Source organism: Mastigoproctus giganteus, chromosome 11 (assembly GCF_048544385.1).
Source record: "Mastigoproctus giganteus isolate SK-2022 chromosome 11, ASM4854438v1, whole genome shotgun sequence".
NCBI classification, from domain to species: Eukaryota; Metazoa; Arthropoda; class Arachnida; order Uropygi; family Thelyphonidae; genus Mastigoproctus; species Mastigoproctus giganteus.
Genome location: NC_143585.1, coordinates 66,671,998 through 66,694,033, shown reverse-complemented (window position 1 = coordinate 66,694,033; position 22,036 = coordinate 66,671,998). Strand labels below are relative to the sequence as shown.

Here is a 22,036-nt window from a genome sequence, read left to right as displayed (position 1 = left end):
ATGTCAGAGTCCATCAGCTTCAAATGGACTCTGACTACTGAATAAACACATTAATTCATTTTTCGCGAAAATTTATGAAATTGTACTGAAGTCTCTTAAGGGAACCCCTAAACTTAGGTTCCCCGCTGGCACCAAAAATTCATGACTGAGGTCTCCTGTCAAGTTGTTTTCGATTTCTTGAAAGACAGACAAATATTGCTTCAGCAGCTAAAGTTTTCTAGCAGTTCGCGCTCAACAGAGTTCCAGTGCATACAACCAGAACTGTTATTATTCCAGGAAAAGTAATTTACGAACACAAACTACGCAGTATTGAAATACATGCGAAGTTACCGCGCAGGGATACAATTAGCTCAGTAATAATCGTTGGCTGTAGTAAAAAGTCAGCTTTGTATTCGTAAAGCGGGATTTTCGGGAATTTCAGCGTGTTGCTGAAATAACTGGCACAGGATTACGGCCACTATAATACCGTAATCCTGTTCATGATGCTTGCCCTATTTAGCAGGCTGCAGATGATTAATTAGTCCAAACAGCTATGGGAGCTCATATTAATTGTCCGATCATGGCAGACTTAATATGCTTAAGCCCTCGGTACACTATAAGCTACTAATAGCTGTGATTAACATAAAGGTTATATACAGCCTATAGAACAGCTGATACAGCGAGACATAAGTCGCATTAGCAGTCCATACAGACATCCTTTCTAGGGCAAACATCGGGAGAGTGTAAATCATTCCTGGATGACAGGGCCACTTGGATTTTCCATCTTAAACTAACTAGACGAGGCTTAACCGGTGAAAAGTTCTTCTTTCTGAAGGTTTCATTGGCTGGAAATTTCTTTTTTAGTTTTCTTCCGGCGTCAATTGAAAATTTCGTCATCGCACTAAGTTGCACATTTTAAGGAACGACCATCAGTAGATTAAAATTTAAATTCTTCACATTTGTCATTACAAATTATTTATAATATTCCATGAAGGGATTTTCCGGCTACAACATTAAAGAACATTTCAAAAATGATTCTGTAGTGGCTTATGTTAAAATAATTAAAAGTTGTTTGATTTATTAGCGAATTAGGGATCCTTAGAATTGAGGGAGCATTTCTTCATAATTCAGACGTTTAGTAGAGAATATGATCACATTTGATATGATCGAACCAACTCTCGTGCTATTTACAAGGATGATGGTAAAGTCTTGAGGTAATAAGAAACTTTCCAATTCCTAAACAACAGTAAATAGCGCTGGGAGAGTTTTTAAAATAGATCAGCGTGTCCGAATTTACTTCCCTCAACCATCTCAGATATGTATGATCAGTTTTAATTCCAGACATCGAGACAGCCACTATATCCAAAGAACATCCTCATTTCGAAAGGAAATGTTGGCCATCTAGCCCAGTGGAACAGCACAGTTGTCCAAATTGGAATTCAGAGCCCGTCGCACCTTTGAAAAGATCTCTCCCTATACCTTTTGAGCAGCCAGGGTATCACCCTCAAAAATATAGCGAGCAGTACATCCTTTCGTCACCCCAAGAGCAGTCCCTTTTCTTGATGATAGAGAAATGGAACCGAATCCTTGTGAGTGGACACGTTGTTGTGATGGAAGTGCACACTGCCCCGCAACCTCAATGCCTCCTGTCGTTTATTTCTTGAGACATTGTCCCAGTTGGGTGTACGTTTAAATTTCCTCCGATGGTATCTACTAGCTACAAATAAATTATACATAAGAATGAAAATTGCATCTTAAATTTAAATAGAGACAATGGAAAATTAACAAAAAACAAATCTATTTAAGTTTGGACAATAAATTAAAATCGACTAACTAAAATTTTAGAGCTGTAATAAAAGAAATAAAATGTAAACCTTCCTTTTCAGTATTTTGATCAAAATACTCAAAAGAGAAGCTTAGATTTTAACCAGAACTGGTTCCCAAAGTGCCGCTGGTCTCTACAATCAAATTTCCTTATATTCATCCATCAAACAAACATTTTTGCCACTCGGCTTGTAAACACAGGTCCCAAATTCAAAGGGTTGATTGGCGTCGAGTGTGTACCATCGTATGAAATTACCACACGTAATAATGTTTATGACAATCAGTCTACGATTGTTCATGACAGGATTATGAAATCTCCATACATTTCTCTAAGAAAAGAATCCAATTAACATCTTCAGAAGAATCTCTACCACGCTTCAATTCGGCGCACAACTATTTTACGGCCGCCTTAGCCGAGTAGTCAGGCTAGAGGGTGAATAAGTACACGTTTTAATGATGATACTCGGTTTACAGTATGAAAATGGGTTTCTCTATAGCCAATTAAAGTTTCTTCATACATAAATACTGTGTTGGAATTGCTTAAGTTTTTTTTGTATTCGAGGCATCGTGCCACCATTCCGACGAATAAGCATTTCCATTGGAAAAGTGCTATCCAGCAATGTCAGAAATAATGCAGAAAGGACTTTGCAGAGGATGGTGCTGCCCCAGCGTATTTAGAAATACAGTATTAGAGAAACAGTATTAGAGTAGCATATATTTCTAAAAGGATTCTGTAAAATCACGTGACCAGGTCCATCAGAGGAAGTGAATTGGAAATGTATGATCAATAGTGTTTTTCTAAGTGGTTGGTTTGGTACCAGGTATACCAATAAAACATTTCCCTGTTTTTCTTTTTCTTTTTTAAGTCAAACTGGGTTTGGGATATCTTCAAAGTTCGTAAGGTAATAAACTCCGACTGCATGGCATTGCCGAGGTCACTTTAATCTACCCTGCAGCAACTTGTTCTGTTTACGGATCCGACCAAAAGTCGATAGTTAGGGAAAAGTGTAGCCCGGATGAAACTATCATTCTTAGTCACGTGGGTTAATCTGCATAGTGGAACAGACTCACGACCCCTGTTGCTTCCACGGATGGGGGGGGAGAAGAGAGGAGGAGGGGGGGTGGAATCAACTGTCGAATGTGATGCAAGTAGAGGGAGAAGACCTGCACGTGCAAAATGTCTCGCGCAGGGCAGTTTCAGTAACGGTAGCTTCTGGGATCGCTCTCATTAATCATGTACAACAATGGCGGAGAGGGATTGCCGAACAGAGATCGGGTGAACCTCTGTTTGTTAATGATGACGTACGGAGAAATGAGTGATGGCGCTGCAGTCACCGGCGAGCAGGGTCTATAGAGTCTTAATGCACGCAGCAGTCCGTGCCTCGGGAATAATGATAAGAAAACGTCGGGAGTCATCCATATTTACCCGTTCAATCCACTGCTAGATAAAGACCTCGGAAAGTTGTATTGTCGTCACCAAGAATGGGCGGATAAAAAAAAAAGTTGAAAAAAAAAAAAAAAAAAAAGAAAAAAAAAAAAGGCGCTGGCGAAAAGTCGCCTCCAGGCGCAACTGGCGGCTATCCATCACCGGCACAAGATGAGGGCGTTCAAACTATGACAACTGTTAAAATGAATTCAAATTAAGTGTCCCCCAAGATGACGAATCTAGGAAATTCCAGCGTCCATTACACTCTGCAAAGTTCGCAGCCGTTCAACAGAGAACAATGGGCTCGTCGGCCCGAGGCGGGCGCGGATGTCATTTTTCCGGTAATGTGCGGCATGACCGCATTATGATGCTCAGAAGAAGAAGGGAAGGAGGTGGGGATTGATATTAGGATGTTTTTAAAGCTGGAAAGATTTATATACGTACCCTTGAGGGAGGTACAGGGAACCTCGCTACTACTTCACCTCCGGCATGTGTGGCAACTGGTGGACTAATGATGTGGCAGGGGGTTTGTCGCCCGCACGAGCTGTTCGCTCAATTTGCCAGTCTCTTCATTAGACTTAATAGGCAGACAATGAGTTACTAGTTACTGTTTCTGGGGGAGACAAAGTGGAAAAGAAGCGTACTAATTAAATTCATATTTGCAATGCAAATTTCCTTTTTTTCTTCGTTGAATATTCTACGGATACAGGTGGTCCCGGGAGGAATGGAGATGTCAACCAAAACAAGAGAAAGAGTAGCCGCAAACTCCTCCCTTTCGATTGGCAGAACATTTAGCGTGATGTTTATTATTCTGCCACGCGATAATTCAAGAATGATTTTTATACTTCCTCGCACTAAAAAGGTGAAAAATGCACACCTGGACGAACGCTGTTGAAAGCTTAAGTCATGGCCTTCCCACCATAATAAATCTCATTATATACTTATCATTTTCATCAGTACTGTGGCTATTTCAGAAATCTTTGTATCCTAAATGCAATTTCGGTTTTAAAAGTACTCTTATTTCCAAGTTCACTTATTTTTTAAAAGTTCACTTATTTCCAAACATTAAGTATTTCCAAACTTAAGTATTCGATCTAATTAATCTAATACTTATGTTGAGGAATGATTGGATGGATACAACCATTGCATAATGCGACTGGTATGTACAAATAAAGGGGCTCCTTATTTGAATGAATTGGCCCCTATGGTATTTTCTTTTTTATTATTATTTATGAGCCACCTCCCTGAACAGCAGAGAGTTGAGAGGGGATGCTGTTAAGGGGATAATAAAGAGTTTCTTTGGTTGAATCTCAACAGTTCATCACGCCATGCAATGCATTATGGCAGGAGGTCTCAAATTTTGCTATATCTCAATCTAAAATGATAAATGAATTTGCGCAACTCCTGCCTGCCATAAATAAAACTAATGACTTCTCACCTAGAATTTGAAAAGAAATATGTATACCACTTATTTTAATAATTAAATTTTAATCTATATATCAAATAAAACAGTGACAGATTCTTACAACTTTTTAAAATAAAACTGTTGCATTGGAAATAAACAATCACATAAAAACAAAAAAATTGCGACCTCTTTTAAATTGCTCGCTACCCACAGTTTGAGGACCCCTACATTATGGAAACCTATAAGTAGGGAAACCTTGATTCAACGATCTTCGCAGCTGGTCAGTGCTAAGGCGTATCTATGTAGCCATGTGATGCATGTAGAAGCCAATAGGCTTCATTATGTATAATCAGTTAAATATTTACCAACCTGACGCATTTTGTTATTACTGTGGGATAATTAATTATGTTGAAGAACATTTCTGTGCAAATACTGTATTGTAGAGTATCATCTACAAACATAATAAGGGTATATTGCCTAATTTATTGAAATACATTCCAAAATAGAAACCATTCTTTTCATTGGGTCTCCAGCTAGTCTGCATTATTTGCAGACTAGCCGGAGGCCCTGGCCTTTTCCATCATTTTCCCATTAAGGTTTTGTTGATCTCATACTAAATACATATCAAAGGGTCCTAGGACTAGAATAATTATAAATGACTAATAGTGCAATATAATAGCCAAATGTGACATCGAATTAACTTTCACCTGATTTTGCTTTATTTTTTTATTTGCAGATTGTCCGATGTCAGTGTAGTGGTCCGTAGAATACGGATAGAAGGGCCTGAGCAGCTGTCACAGAACTGCACCCCCACAAGTTCTCCCGGGAACTCGTATAGGCAGACCAACCCACCCAGAAGAGACATATCAACGTTTAGAATGAATGTAAAGTTAGCGTCCACAGGAAGCTATGTGTATATGTGTTTAAGTAAGAGTGCGTGCAGAATTTACGTACTGGCTTCCAGACAGAAATGAAGCGACACCCTCTGGAAAACAAAAAAACAAAAAAAAACAAAAAAAAACAGAAAGAAAAATGTACAGACACAGTGTGGTATTATCTTCCCTTAAAGAGAAACAAACACACATACATACACCCTCTAGTGGCAGAAAACAAAACGAAACTCTTCCAGCAGGACTGGTTCAGACTGTGCCGTATTTGAGTAGAACTATTTGTAGAAAGATCAACGAAAAGTTGTCTGGTGTCGTGTTCAATATGTGCATCTTTGTGTAAGCAATGTACTCATGTACAAGAATTGCTCGGTGTACACTCTAGATGTATTCTCGTTGGAAACGAGAATTCGCGAGAGTAACAATAATGGACACAGCAAGCACAACAATATCGTGTATTATTTAGGTGTGAACAAGAAATGCCATAGTTAAGTATTGTACTCCGTGTGCCCCTTCATATGTAATAAGACTGAACAGCTTTACAGAAATAACATTGCACAACGGTTTTAGATTTTTGCAGCTTCGCTTTTTAATATCAGTGACGTAATATTAAAAAAAAAAAAAAAATCACAGCAACCAACTGCAAGAAATTATTATTTTATGTCCAGGAGAGAGAAAAATGACTTGAGTTTTTTTTTTTTTTTAAATACAGTTTTATAGCTGAACATGTCATTACAGCTTCTTAATAAAAAAAAATACATATTTATTCATAATTGTGTGAATAATACTTGTAAACAGTTCTCCTCCTTTCATTTTCTTTATAGATATACGATACCGCACTATTCATACGCATTAATTATAAATATGCATTTCCACTTTAATGTCCCTTACTAACCGATAGATGGCGCAACCGTGACGATGAAAGGCTGTAATTAAATAATATTTATCACGAAATTTTCGCCTTAAAATAGCCTAAAAACAAGAACAGAATTGAAATATAAATTGCATATTCTATAATATTATTTTAAATTTTAGAACATTTTTAGCTCATTTAGAGAACATTTTTATTCAAAAATAAAAATATGAGAACATTTTTTATTCAAAAATAAAAATATGAGAACAGAACATTTTTTATTCAAAAATAAACTATCACCAAAATTCCAAGGATACTAAACTTATTACTGTGTTTTTTTCTTTGGAAGGGGACCTGTCTGTTTAAAAATACCCACCCTCTCTCAGTAGTAAATATATTTGGAATTATTTTTACTATCGTAACATTTTACCTACATATTTGAAAAAGGTTTCAAAATCACGCTATCCTCAAATGTGTTCTAAATTTCCGCTAGTGGGACATTATCAAAGCATTAAATACACATACCTAGTCATCATAAGGAAAATGAAAAGAGCTAATACGACTTGTGTATAAAACAATAATCGTTTTAAGTTCGTGTATTTTCAGAATTTTACAATGACTAACAGTAGAATAGATGATATATTTAACTTGAAACAGTTTTAGCTCATTTAGAGAACATTTTTATTGAAAGATAAACATATTATCACTAAAATTCCAAGGATGCTAAACTTGTTTACTGTGTTTTTTCCTTTGGTAGGGGACCTGTCTGTTTACAATTTCGCCTGTGTTCAGCATGTACACCCTTTTATAAGGTAGCAGTCTGTAATTAAGCAGCGTGCATGCCAGTAGATACGAAAATAATGGTCCATGCCACACGCAAGCACATATTGCCATGGTTTTAGCAGAACAAGCTCTCTCAAACTCTCCCTTCCCCACTCACTCCGTTGATCCACGCCCAAATTGGGTGCATTCTTCAGTTGGGAGGGGGGGGGAAGAGTTAGTGGTCATTTATTATTAGATAATGTATAAACACCTGTTAAGGCAGGAAGTTTCCTGACCGGGAAATCGCGAAGCTATTTTACAGATGAATGGTGTTAACTTTTTGCTAACAAAGAATTCCAAAACTAATGGATTCCAATTCATTTGTATTTAATGATAACTAATGGCAGCAATGATATTGGGTATAACTAATGTTATGCTCAAGAGGTAGTTAAAAGTTGTTTCTTTATTTAATACGCTGGTGGCGTGCTATTAAAATTATTAGTATCGGAAAGTACTTATATAAAATTATTATTTTATTGCAATAAACCCTTTATTAAGTCTCTCTTCCTTGGACATCCTTGTATTTAGGCAGCTATTCTACGTGGTGTGTACCAGCTATTCTGGTACATGCCACAGTAACAATAAACTTCTAATCGATAATATTCAAGCCTCATTAATAGCGGTATTTGTAACCTATTTTTTTTTTTTTTTTTTTTTTTTGTGATGTATATACGATTGAAAACTCAAGCAACGCAGACAACAAAATTTATGATTTCGCGCATCAAATGTTATACTGCACAATTTTCATTATAAGGGGTAAAAAGTAATAATAACGCAGATTGTCTGCGCGAAATAAAGGCATTTTATCAGGGCACCTATTTCTATTACTCCTGAACACACTAGTCGATTATATTGTGAAGACAGTGGTGCCCCTCTCCCGATAACCCCTAATACATATGGCAAAGCCAAACTGCCCAGTCAATGAAGATCACTTCGGTTTTAAGAATAACGTTTGTAGAACTTAACTTTATTGTACGATCCCCTGCCCCATTTCCCCCTTATCCTCAATCCCTCCCTGGATGAGAGTTGAACCCCAGCTGTATTTATATCTTCTCCTACGTGCGTCTGTCAATTTTGCACGTGGCAAGTGTCCCACAGCACTAGTTATATCTCTGTATATGTTAGTACCTGTACAATTTCATGTCTTTGTACTAGAGTAAGGTAAGTGCGCCACCTGTCGGTATGCTATGGAAGTAGAAATGGCGTCTTAGTTATTGGTTAGTTAGAACCAAAAAGAAAAATTTATTGTGCCAAAAGTGTAATCTGAAATTGATTTTGCATTTGTTTCTCATTACTGTACATAGAGGGCACTGTTGTCTCTAATCAGAACGCTGTAGATGTAGCCGAACCCCTAGTGGTGTGACGATGGTATTTTTGTATGTACGTAGCTATATACATGTGTCTGTGTTCACCCTTTGAAAGAAATTAAACCACTTATAGCTTCAAGGTGTGCCAGTTGTTTCTTTTTTTGTTCAAAAACATCACGCAACGATCTACGTCTACAATAATTATCTGAAGGTGGCAAGTTTTTCATCCCTGACAGCAAGGAGTCTCAAACTGAAGATCGCAAACCCTGAGGAGCAGGAAGCTTAGAGCGGGGATTGCAAAATGTTTTTAAATCTAACCCCACGTTTTAAATGCGATTTTTTTTTTATTTACTTTAAAATTTACTTATTAAAAGTAAGTGATATTTACTTCTTGCCCAACTCTAATCCAAATTAAATCGTTAGTTTTATCCATAGGGGTCGCACAAATTCATTTATCATCTTAGTGGATTGCAGTATCCCGAAGTTTGAGGACCCTTGCCCTACAGGCAAATATTACAATAACACATGCACATAAGTACATAGTTAAACTATTATAAACTATTATATTAAATATAATATAATAGACCTGCCCTATTATAGATAGGGGGGATATCTTTGCAAAGTTAAAAATTATTACAAAAAGCACGCAGTATTATTTATTTAATGAGAATTTGGTCTGCTGTCCCCAGTCTGTTGATTCAAAACAACATTTTTTTTTTTTTTCCAGGCTCAGTTAAGTATCCAAGAGATACTTAACTGAGTGCCAAAATATTGTCTGGTTCTGAATCAAGAGACGACACAAAACGAACTGAACTCGAATGATGGCTAATGTGGCAAACATGTCTTTCACAGCCCCTCCGCTCTCTAGGACAGGGCCTGTTTCTCTGACGGATTTTTTCTAGAATAGAAGTCCTAGTCATCCTGATCTTTTCATCCCCTCCCCCAACTCTTTTCCATTGCTGTGTTTAAAGTTATTAATCAATTCCAATTAAAATTTTTCGATTTAAAATTATAATATAAATACAATCAAAAGAAGTTAAATTTTGAGGTTTAGGGATCAGTCTGAAAGTCCAATTTTCTTGGTCTGTTCGTTGTTCCTTCCATCGCTCTCCGCCCTAATTAACTCCTTTAATTTTTAAGATAATGAATTAATGTTGCTAAGCTTCTTGGAATTCTATCAACTAGAACAAAATATAATAGTGGGAAGGTACAGCAGAGTTATGAGTAACTTCCAAGCCATTCATCGTCGAAACCGAGGCTACATTTATTTCAATTAGAAGTACTACACAGTGGGGATGCTAAGATAGCTGAAAGGAGATTTAGTCAGCTTGACAGAACAGAAGCGAGCAGCCCGGGACAGTTACAGAGTGATGTGAAACAAATTCACATAACACTAGAGATGTGGTCAGGAAGGCGAAATCAGAGTATGAAAAATCTTAGTCTGGAGTCAAGAATGGAAATACGGAGATTTATTCGTGATAAACACAAGGGTGGAAGATCCCTTGCTCAATAGAAACCGTACAATAAAGATAAACCAACCGATGTGGCTGTACCACAAGGCTAGTATACAGCACACATTATTGCTAGTATACATTTTTGCATATCATATGGAAAAGGCCTGAGTTTGAATCCCGTTTCAATAGGAGACACAGCACGATTTGTTCTCTTGGAAATGGATTTTTCGTACAGCAAACAGACAAACCGCTCTAGAAATACACGTCATTAGAGACACAATATACAGACGCACCATGGCCATATTTGCCTTGGCACTTATCATACAGGCGAGTGCCAACCATCTGATGTGGCTAGTGAGGTGAACAGATGTTGTACTTCAATCGATCTTCACAGTCGAAAAACACAACGCGCTCTCCCTAATTTACACAGCAGCTTTTGTTCCGATTGTCAGTTACAGTGCTTCAGCCTGATGCACCAAAGTTGCACTGGAGCGAAATAAACGCAAGCTGGGCATACAGCGATTTATGTTTCTATCGGTAACCAGGGCGTGCACCACCGTCAGCCCCCCCTGCGCTCCAAGTCATCGCAGGATATATGTCCCTATACCTTGGAGTTACCAAAAGAAGCCTTTTCTATCGTCTGATAAAAAGGCATACCTACACAGCTACTAAACCTCCAACTAGACTTGACACGCGACCACAAACAGGAAAAAAGATGAATCTCAGATCACCTGCAGCGCCTCTGGCAGGAAGCCTGGAATTCAACCCACAAAGGAGAAATAACAAAGAAGTTCTTCCCCTCAGTCAGTTTCACCTTTCCCAAGCCTCCTCCCTGTTACTAACCTGGATGCAAGCAACCTTTTTATTAACAGGACACGGATCATTCCAGTAAAAATTCAACTCAAGGGGTATCGAGTCACATCCCTTCTGCCATTTTGGAGATGAGGAATCCTGTGACCCCGTTATGTATGAGTGTCCCTCCTAAAAAAACCACCAGTTACAACTGTTTACAGTAATCCCAGGAACTCCCCGCAATCAGGAACAAGATCTACTAAATGACGAGAATACATACATTTCATTCACTCGATTTACCCAGGCTGTCGTCACCACAAGGCGTGCCAAGCTCATCGCTGCTAGGACAGTCCAGAATACATCCCAAGTCCCTGCTAACCCCTTCGGGGTAGGATAAATGTAAATCTGTGCTACCGAAACTACACTGCAAACCCTTTATGGGTAGAATACATGCTGGCACCCATTTTTGAGTGCGTAATCACTGATGGCACTCAACTGGGTGCGCGATCAATACACAGAGCGCTTAGCCAATGGCGTTCGCACAGGGACACCTCCTCCTGAGACTTTTAATCCCCTTCCCTACCCCACCCCCACTTTGCCTAAACAGTCTTCACTATTAGTCCACCTTTCTTTCATCCGCAATCTGATCTCCTCTCTTATTCCCTGTGAACTATTCATCAAAAAAGGGGGTTTCTTTTTGGTTTTTTTTTGTTGTGGCCTCTGCGAAGAAGCTCAGGTGACCCTTGCAGAGGCCAGCCAGAATATGATGGCAGCCCGGCTCACCTCCCAGTGGTGGTGGCGGACAAGTAGGGTCCCATTAGGGGCTCTGCGGCCAAGAAGCCAGAGAAACAACAGAATCCAACACAATACTATACACATAAAACACACATTTCTGGCATTTACAAAGTCCTGTATACTTCACAAGAGTACAGATGGCGCAGTTGTGGGAGACCACAGGTGGCGCGTTACCCTAAACACTATGGCATTAGTCCCTTTTCGGATGGAAAATGTTGCTTTAATGTACCAGAGTCCTGTAAGATAAGCTGTATTAACGTTACAGGGGAGAGCCTAACTGATAAACTTGAAAGTGGTTAAAGCCTCGAGAACCAATGGTAGTTATTCGATCATACTGAAATGTGCCAGTCCTTTAAGGTTAGCTATGAAGATATCGTTCGAATCTGGGGTTGGCATTAAATGTTAACATCTCGCCAATTAAGGGACGGCTGAAGGACACGAGGCAGACAGTTGTTATAAATAGTCACGCTTCGGAGTGAGCCAGGGAGATAAGTGGGGTCTCACAAATTTCGGTGCTACAGTCACTGTTTTCTCATTTTTTGAATGATATCGAAGGAAATAGAGGGCACGATATTGATATTTGTAGATGATATGATGGTTGAGAGAGAGCAGTGTGATACAAGTCAGGCTGAGCTACTGACAAATGAGTGAGATAAGCTTCATGAATGGTCGGAGAAATGGCAGTTGTATTCTAATCTGCGAAATGTAAGATTCTACATTTGGTAAATAACCCGTGGGTACGCTAGGATGGGTTAAGTTGGTTTAAATGAAGAAAGAGGTTTATGATACAGTCAAATGAAAGTTAATATGCAGTATAAATAAGTGGAGAGGAGCACACATTGTTTTATCAATATTTCCCGTACCTTCTGCATCTAAGAAGAATGCTTTCGTTCAGTTGTAAACATCATTGGTGAGACCTCATTCGGAAAGGTTGTGTTCAAGCCACATCTAAAGAAAAATGTTGAACATCTTGAGAAGGTCCAAGACGAGCGACTCGTCTGGTGATAATGATAAAAGACATCCAGATTGGCAAAAGAACGAAGTCTGGGTTATAGAGCGTAAAACCAGCTATCTCGAGGATGATGGTATTGAAAGGGAAAGAGGAGGATAAACTGCACAACGGTAGGATTTTCACAGCTAAATGGGATACGAATAAAACACATCCCGGAAGAATTAAAACAGGCTATTAGGGAAGCCGATAGACTGGACCTCGGAAGTTCACGTTTGATCAGCATGTTGTCAATCATTGCAATAAACCACCTTTCTGAGTGGCTGAGGTTGACAGTCTGGAGGAAATTTAAGGAGCAACTGGAGTGGTGTCTTCTGATGATTAAAAATGTATGATAGCAGTAGTGCCTATAAAAATAGATTGTATAAACAATTTTTTTTTTTTTTTTTTTTTTTTGGCAAAAGCTGGCTTCCTTTCATCTCTTGGCCCATTCTAATACTAATAGCAAAATAATTGCCTCATCCTTAATATGCAATTCTAAGGACCAGTCAGGTTTTCACCTGTAGCTTCTTATAGGAGTGGCCTGGATATGGGAAAAGCATACCAAAGGAACCTCGTGAGGTACAGAAACGATGAAGGAAACAACATCGACACAACAACGGAAACAAAACGGTACAGAACGACTTTATTAAAAAATGGCAACATTGCACTGGCTGCCATGACACAGATGCATCACTGCCAAAGATGGGACGAAGGGAAGAGGTGGTCCTCAGTAGGAGATATGGCCACCCCTAATGGCGATGCAAGCTTTGCATTGCCTGTCCATACTTAGAACAATGTTGTTGATGAGTTCTTGCGGTAACATCGTCTATTCCTGTCAGCACCATCTTCAACTGGTGAACATTTTCTGGTGGGTGTGGATGTGCCGCTAGGCGTCTCCCCAGAGCGCCCATATGTGTTCGATGGGATTTAGATCGATGGAACGAGCAGGCCAATCTATGCGAACAACGTCCTCACTTTCGAAAAGCATATCAACAGCTGCAGTGCGATTGAGTGTGGCGTCATCATCCATAAACACGAACTCGGGGCCAATGGCACCTCGGGACAGACGCACATGGGGAAGGATTACCTCAGTACAGTAGCTTGCACCGGTTACAGTACCGCCTTCCAGTATCTGGATTTGTGTACGTCCATCCAAGATAACGCCTCCCCCAGACGAAAACACCTCGACTGCCATATCGATCCCTTTCAGTGATGTTTTCGGGGTGATACCGTGTGCCAACCTCTCGCCAGATTAGCTGACATCCAGAATCGCTGTTGAGATTGAAACTACTCTCATCAGTAAAGAGTACCTTACCCCATTATGCTGTTGTCCAGTCCTTTTGTTCGATGCACCACTCTAAATGGTGTCTCCGATGGGCAGGTGTTAAAGGGACACAGCGTACTGGCCGTCGGGCAAACAGTCCTCCTTTGTGCAGTTGCTTGGCCACAGTAAACCGCGATATCCTGCGTCCTGTGCAGCTGGTTTGTAATGGATCCAGCAGTCTGGTGTCGGTCCCTCTTGGCGTGTATGGGTATACAGCGGTCATCATTGGGCGTTGTTTTCGTGGACGACCACCGCTAGTCCTTCGAACAGCTGTACCTGTCGTTCTGAAGGCCGACCACGCACGTGAGACGATGCTATGGGCGATACCGAACTCTGCAGCCACACTTCGAGCTTCCCAATTATTAGACCCCGGGTAAAGTCATCCAGATGTTGTCTACTGGCCATTTCGTTGTCTGTAGCACTGCATGAAACCAATCGAACGTCTGTAACAATCGTGCTCACCATTCGCTAATTTGCACATAACTGCTGAATTACTGCTTTTATGTTTATGTGAATCCTCTCATCACGATTCAAATTTTTGCATGTGCACCTGCTTTCTACTGAACGGCCACAATTATGCAAATTGTCACAGACTGTTGTTTCGTTTGATTTTGTGGTTGTAACCTTTAGAAATAGTGTTGGTCCTTAAGTTTTGCACGCCCGTGTATAACTACATAACAAACAACTCAGAAGAGAGCCACAGGCTGGCCTAAAATAGACGGACCCAAAAGGACTGATTCAGCAGACATACAGTATACATTATGCTTTGCGCATATTTGAAGATATTATTAAAATAATATCTTAAAATGTGAATTATAATTTATTAATATTAAAAATTTATAATTATTAATTTATATATTATTAGTAATTTATAATTCATTTTACTAATAATAATTTTAATAATAATTAATTACAATAATAATATGATTTAATATTTCCTAATGAATTTAATATTTTAACAGTTAAATTTTGAAATGTACATTCACACATACACTGTTTCATTATGCAAATATGGAAAATCAGATTTTTAATCCACTTGGAGGGAAACCACCCTACTTTTAGAACTTTTTCTTCAATTTAATAGAAGAAAAACTGGATATTTTTCAAGCAACCTTCGCTCGCTGGAGGCTGACTAGTTCACTTATAGTGAGAAGAAAGCCCTCTCCAATCCAGATTGACTCGATCTCGTGGTTGTCGATCCACGTTTTGTTTTGTTTTTCAAAATTGTGTAACTGAGAGTGAATACGTCTTTTTCATCCACTTATCGGGATTGATAATTCACATCTCTCTAATTGATTTATATAATTCAAATTTTTTGCTTTATAATTATTATCTTAATTTTGTCTACGAATCTATAAAGACAGTCAGCCGCCATTTAAATCCTGCTGGGATGCACTGTGGTGTGGCCAATGTGTGCGCATTCGGTAATTGGCAGACCTGGATATAAAGTTTGATTGAAAGTGCTGAAACTATATTTGACTAAGTCACTATAATGATCTGGAAGTCCACTATTATTATGCAGATATTCACATTTCAATAATGGATATCAAATGGTAGTTTTTGAGGTATGCAGATACATTTAGAATACAGAAAAAAATTTTCAGGAAAATAACTCCCATCTCCCCCCTCTCCCAAGACAGGATGTGACTTTGCTCAAGCCTTTTATCCATCTCCTTCACATTCCACTGTTTGAAAAGCAAGCGCACAACACATTTTCAGAGTAATACACGACTCGTGTTAAGGAAGTTGCACATTTTTGGAGATGTATAAGTTCGTATATTAAATAAATATAGTTTAACGTTCGTTTGTTATGTTGTTGATCAAACTTCTCTTCTACGCTGTTTCCTGCGTAATTCAATTACAATTATTGTTAAACGAAAACATAAGATAGAATCTGGGATAAAAATAAAACAATACACAAGAAAAAAATTCATACCTGAAGTTCACTTAATTAGAACTGAGAGAGTGTTTGATGTACCAATGGCATGCACATAACACATACACACAGTCCAAAAACGTGCGTATAAAATTCAGAAATATAAAACCAAAAGGTTTCTAACGATGACAACGAAAGATGTACTCAGTACATGACGAACACTGTTTTCATCTATAACTGGAGAAAATTTTGAAGGTATTGTAAACTGCTGTCACTGAACCCTAGTCTTCCATTTAGATCCAACGCAGCTTTGATCTCGTTGGAGTATTCATTCACGCTACAAATATTGCTTTTAAAGGAGTTTAAAGGAAAATGGTTCTGCTAAATAGGCTAATTCCTATCCAGTAAATGCCACAGAAATACTAATAACAGTGCGTTAAACTCTGCAGTGACTTTATGAACTGCAGACCGAAAGAATGACCCGAATTTGAAGGATCGCCAAACTTTTCTCAGTGTTACGTTAGCTCACCGTATGCGTACAAATTTAACTGAACGAATTATTATTTACATCACAAAACTACATCCTCCTACTACTTATCAACGATAAATGTGCGTGGGTGGGAAAGAGGTTCTTGATGCAGCGGCTACTTTGGTCAAAACAAGCCATTTGAATTGTGTTACTGGGCTACTTCGTATTGTCTTTAAAGAAGCATATTGTGTCTGTAGACGATTATGTACTGTATTTAAAACTACGCTCACTGGCGACTTTATTAGGTACACCTATCCTTTTCATGAACTGGAGCTCGCTTTACCACCAGCATCATGTGTTTTCAATGCTCTGTTTTCAATGCCAAATACTCCGAGCGCAGACGTGAGAAATCACAGGTGGCGCCTGACCCTAACACTATGCACACTATGCCAAATACTCCACTGGCACCAACGAAGCAACATTTGGATGCCACGGGTTACTGGAAATTGTTTCCAACCAGGCATATCCCTTCACTGCTGCAGCGTATCTATTGGTTAGTGGGTTCTTCCGATAGGATAATTCCCCATGTCACAAGGGCGGACTTGTACAGAACCTTCCAGAAACATGAGCGAGTTCAGCCCACTTCGATGGCCTTCTCAGTCAGCAGATCTCAATCCAACTGAGCATCCATAGGATGAGGTGGAACTACCTTTTCGAAGTAGAGATCCATAACCACCTAATTTGCGTTGGAAGCAATTGAGTCGACTTGGACCAGCATCCCTGTGGCACGCTGTCAACACACTTTAAGTCCATAACACGACGATCTAGACTGTTCTGTGGAATAAAAGGAGGGGACTATTCGCTATTAGGGAGATATGCTTAATAAAGGGGCCACTTGGTGCTTCTCTTCGCCACTTGCCAATCTTCAAACGATTGGCAAGTAGCGAACCTATTCATGGAAGACTGTTGAAGATGAATTATCTCTTTATATTCGAGTTATAAAGTAGAACTGCCGTGTTTTCCCTTTATAAAACAGAGAATCACTCGAAGAAAATGACTGGAGATGTAGACAATCACTGACAAAACAGACAAACTAAATTTATAATTGAAAATAATAATAATAACGAAAGTTTTATTAGTGATGCGAAACAGAAAATATTGATATACCTTCAAATTAAAAATGTCAGTCACAATGGCAGAACGATTGACGAAATTTAACAAAAACACATGCATGGAATTCATCCTCTACCACCAGCAACGTTGCGGTGAAGTGGATGATTAGTTTTTGGATAGAACTCTCTCTCTCGGGCGGCGATACGGATGTGCCTAAAATAAAGTGGTCATGTGCGTACGTCCGTTTTAATCATGCCGTTTTAACTGTGCGTACATGTGAAATCACTGTGCTCTTCTCAGTGTTCGAGCACTGTGCTCTTCTCATTGATTTTGTGAGGAGAGGCTCAACCATCGCTTCTGAACGATATTATCAAACAATGCGTTTAAATTTTGTTGAATGAGAATAATCCTGAATTTTATAATGATCCTCTCTAAAATACACTTCTAGTAAGTGTGTATGATACCTGAAGATGTTTAGGGGTTACTAAGAGATGCCTAGTCCTAATGACTGCCTCAGTAACGTCAAGTAGTTCCTCATCTGTGTTAAAATATCTCCGGTTGATATGTAGTAGAGAAGATATTCCACCATCATAAGCAGCTTTTATGTTCAGGAAGAGGATGGCCAGGCCAACCGAGCTAGCCAGGTGGGCAAAGTACCTGCCTGGCAACCCAAAGGTCGCGGGTTCAAATCCCGCCTCTGGCTTGGATCAGAGTAAAATGCAAAAACCTTGGGAGGCGCATTATGGCCACAGAAGCCGATGTGCCAACAACTGACCACAAAAAAAAAAAAAAAAAAAAAAAGGAAAAAAGGATGGCCATCTGTGCATTACTGTCGTGCCCATGTTGAATTCTTAGGAAGAATTCAACATGCACACGTTGAATTCTTAGGAAGAATTCAAAATGCATTGATTCTTGTAGGGCGCATCACTAACTTAAGCCATAGTGCACCGTATATAATGTCTGTTAACTGTGTGTGTTCTGTGGTGGATTTGCAGTTTGCTGGACGAAAAATCCGAGTTCCAGGAGAAGAAAAACCGTCCCCCTCTCGCCTGAAACAAACTAATTCAGCCAAGTTGTGCAAAAGGCCAATAAAAATTCCTCCCACCATTGAAGGGGTTGGAACTCGAGTCGTTTCCACTCGGTGTAGGGAGAACGGTGATTATACCAACTGTGCTACCAACCAGGGCCGTGGTGGAGGATCTGTTCTTGACTGCTATGTTCAAGGGCGAGGGGACCTATGCTGGAAACAGTGAGCAATCGGATTGTATTGCTTTATCAAATAATTTTAGGAGGGGTCCAGAATGTGAATTTCATATCCTTAGTACACGAGCATCTTCCAAGATCTGGTTAAAGAGATGCAGGAGATTGTCAAGAATAAACGTGCTCATGATTTTATCAAAAATTGTGGAAACCTTCTGGTCCCACCACGGCCCTTATTTCGTAGGGTATTGATGATTTTCTTCAGGGTGTCACGAGTAATCCGTATAGTTTGCAAGAGGGTCCCCCCCCCCTAGTCAGAAGAAAGTTTATTTGGAGGAAGGCTACACTTTAAAAAGTCTTTTTAGCCCATTTTTGGAAAGTTTGTTCATTTGTTTGGAAGTTTTGATGATGCTTCTTGTAAATTCTTTACCCGTGCCATAGTTTTTCATAGATTAGGTGTTTCATTGCTTTTCTTTTGCTTCTTATAAAATTATCCTGCCCTTTCTTGTAATGCTTTTAAAAAAGTGAGTCGACAATTTCTGATGAAGAGAAATTTGTCTGAATTAATAAAATTGTGAATATAAACTCTACATCAGACGAGTCAGGTGGAAAACACATCTTTTTATAAATAAAAATAATACAAAAATGTCTATTATCCTCCTACCAGCAGTTACGACCACACCCCTCTAGCAGTGCAGCCTTCGACGCTATTAAACTTATGTACGAACTACAGAAGGTAAATAAATGTACATAAATATACATAAATATAAATAAATTACACGGCGGGTATTACTGTACCATAGCGGGAGGATAATAGACAAGTACCTACAAAACAGTAATAATAATAATAATAAGTAATATCATTAGAGTAACGAGTAGAGATAATTATTAACATTACATTTTAAAAGCAAAAATTCGTTCAGTGTGTATACAATGAGTTGGCTTTGCATTAGCAACACGCCCTTGTGTATGAGTGGACCTGTCTGTGATGCAGGTGAAGGCTCAAAGTCGGAAATGGCCGATATAAGAGTGTTGGTTGGTTGTTGTAGAGTTTTAGGCGATTTAGCAATTTAGGCCATATTGCGCTGTATATATTATATCTGTAAATTGCATGTGTTCTGTAGTCCACTTGCTGTTTGCTTGACGAAAAATCTCAGTTTCCCGAAGAAAAGCCATGTTATCCTCGCCTGAGACCGACTAACTCAGCCACGTTGTAAAAAATACCAATAAAAGTTATTTTCTTCATTGACGGGATTCGAACTCAGGCCTTTTCCATCCGGTGTGGGGAGGATGGCGATTATACCAAATATGCTGCTCACGAGGACCACAGTCGTGGAAATTAATTTTTGAGTGACGGCGAGGAAGAATGGGTCAGTGTCGAGATCGTTCCGACTTCGAAAGTGGAATGATTGTGGGGGAAAGACGTGCAGCAAGTGTCAGTATCTCGACAACAACCAACCGTGACTGGCAAAACAGCCCACGTGGGACAGCCAACGTGTGATCGACTCCTGTAGTAATGAAATGTCGAGCCTCGCTTGTCTCCTCTCATAACACAGCAGTAACTCAGCACAGTGCCCCAGCTAACCACTCAGTACAACAAGAACAGTAAGACACAGAATATGCGCCGAATTTTAGCTCGTATAGACTACAGCAGTTCGACGGCTGTCACGGCTGCCCATGCTCACTGCAAGACACAAGGAACCACATCTTGTATGAGCACGTCAGTATCAAACGTGGACCACTGACGTGTGAAAATCTGTCTTCTGGCCTGATGAATTCCGTTTCCAATTCTATCATGCTGATGGGCGCATCCGCATTTCGAGAAAGCAACATCAGGCAGTGGCACATGGATGCACTATTGGTGCTTGGCAGGTAGGAGGCAGTGGTGTTATTGTTTGGGGACTGTTTTCGTGGCATGACCTGGTCCTCTGATCACAGTTAATCAACGGCTCGATGGGAACACCGACCAAGTATACCCCTTTATGACGACAGTGCATCGAGACAACTCCGGCGTCAAGACGCCCTGGCGGGTCGCACATTTGGTATAATCACCATCATCCCCACACCGCATGGAAAAGACCCGAGTTCGAATCCCGTCAATATGAAACTCAATATTCCCTGAAACCAGGGTTTTTCGTCCAGCAAACAGCAAATCGACCAAGAACACATGCAATTTACAGACATATTAAATACGATGCAATATGGCCTAAGTTGCTGATACGTCTAAAACCGTACAACAACATATCAACCAGACAACGCTACGCCACAAAGCCTGACAGGTTGCTAACTGATTCCAGGAACACGAATTCTCCTTCCACAGCCGCCCAAATCAGCCGATCTCATTCCAATTCAGCATGTTTGGTGCCTCCTGAAAAGGGACATTCGAGGCTACGACCGTCTACCTGTGCAGAAATTACTGGACATATTGTACAACGAATGGATACACCCTGCACCTTGTGCAATCCCTGCCAAGACGTGTACAGGCTGTATTACGGGAAAATGTTGACCCCACGAAGTATTAGGTACATCTTTGTTTTTTTTTTTTGTTTTTTTCACTACATGGTTGAATTATTCGGTCTCAGGCGAGGGGACATGGTTTTTTCTCCAAGAAACTATATTTCAACGAGCAAATAGAAGATTGGCTACAGAACACACGCAATTTACAGACAGTATATACAAAGCAATATGGCCTTAGCCTCTGATGCTCCTCAATCCCTACAACAGCAACATATTTTGTTCACTGTTGCGAACAAAATCCTATAACTTTTGGTAGTACGACAGAATACAGAATCTTGTGTTGATCTACAAAAAACATTAGATACAGTTATGGTCAACGCGCAAGTACTTCACGGATAATTTATGTTCAAACCTTGTATGTTTTACCTTCGAATGCGAAAACAAGAATAATCTCTTTTTCTTGAAAGTTGAAAGGCGTAAACCGAGTAGGTCATAATCATCAGTAATTCAGTCTTGTGACTGGTAGCGAGAAAAAAAAATCCCACACCTCATCGACCGGACTCGAACTCAATTTCTTTCCACCCGGTGTGGGGATGACGACAATTCCATCCACTGTGTTACCCACAAGGGCAATAAAACATATATTTATTCCAAGAATTTAATAATGTTTTGTCCACTGAGTAGGTATAACTATAAAAACAATAAAATAACACCATAGTGCCAGTCGGGGACTACAAACAGACCAGTTCATTGGGAGCTAAATTGGATTTCAAATTATTGAATATAAAAGTAAAAATAGTAATGTTCTGAAAGCTCTTAATAGAGTTCTTACTTTCTGTGAAGCTATTCGATGATCAGTAGTCTTTTCACACCCCTTCCCCTTAGATTTTAGAATGTTTTTACAGTCCTAATATACTGCATGATATTTTAGAAAGATATTCAACAAAAAAACAATTTAGAGAATGATAGTTATTCAGCGCATTAGGGTTGGAGTAAGTAACCCAGAAAGAAAATTTGAATTCACTTTTCTCAGGGATTCCATACGCGTAAGTGACTAAGACG

General features: G+C 39.5%; 1 protein-coding gene across 3 annotated transcripts in view; it reads left to right on the top strand.

The window, feature by feature from the left end:
- The window catches only part of LOC150078081 (dachshund homolog 1-like), a 265,261-nt gene extending 259,137 nt beyond the window's left edge, over nt 1-6,124 (top strand). For all 3 annotated transcript variants that reach the window (XM_090385378.1, XM_090385377.1, XM_090385376.1), the window contains one exon: nt 5,371-6,124. In XM_090385378.1, the coding sequence (XP_090241504.1) occupies nt 5,371-5,390 (20 nt within the window). In that variant the 3' untranslated portion in view covers nt 5,391-6,124. The remainder of the gene's footprint in view (nt 1-5,370) is intronic.
- Nucleotides 6,125-22,036: the final 15,912 nt, after the last annotated feature.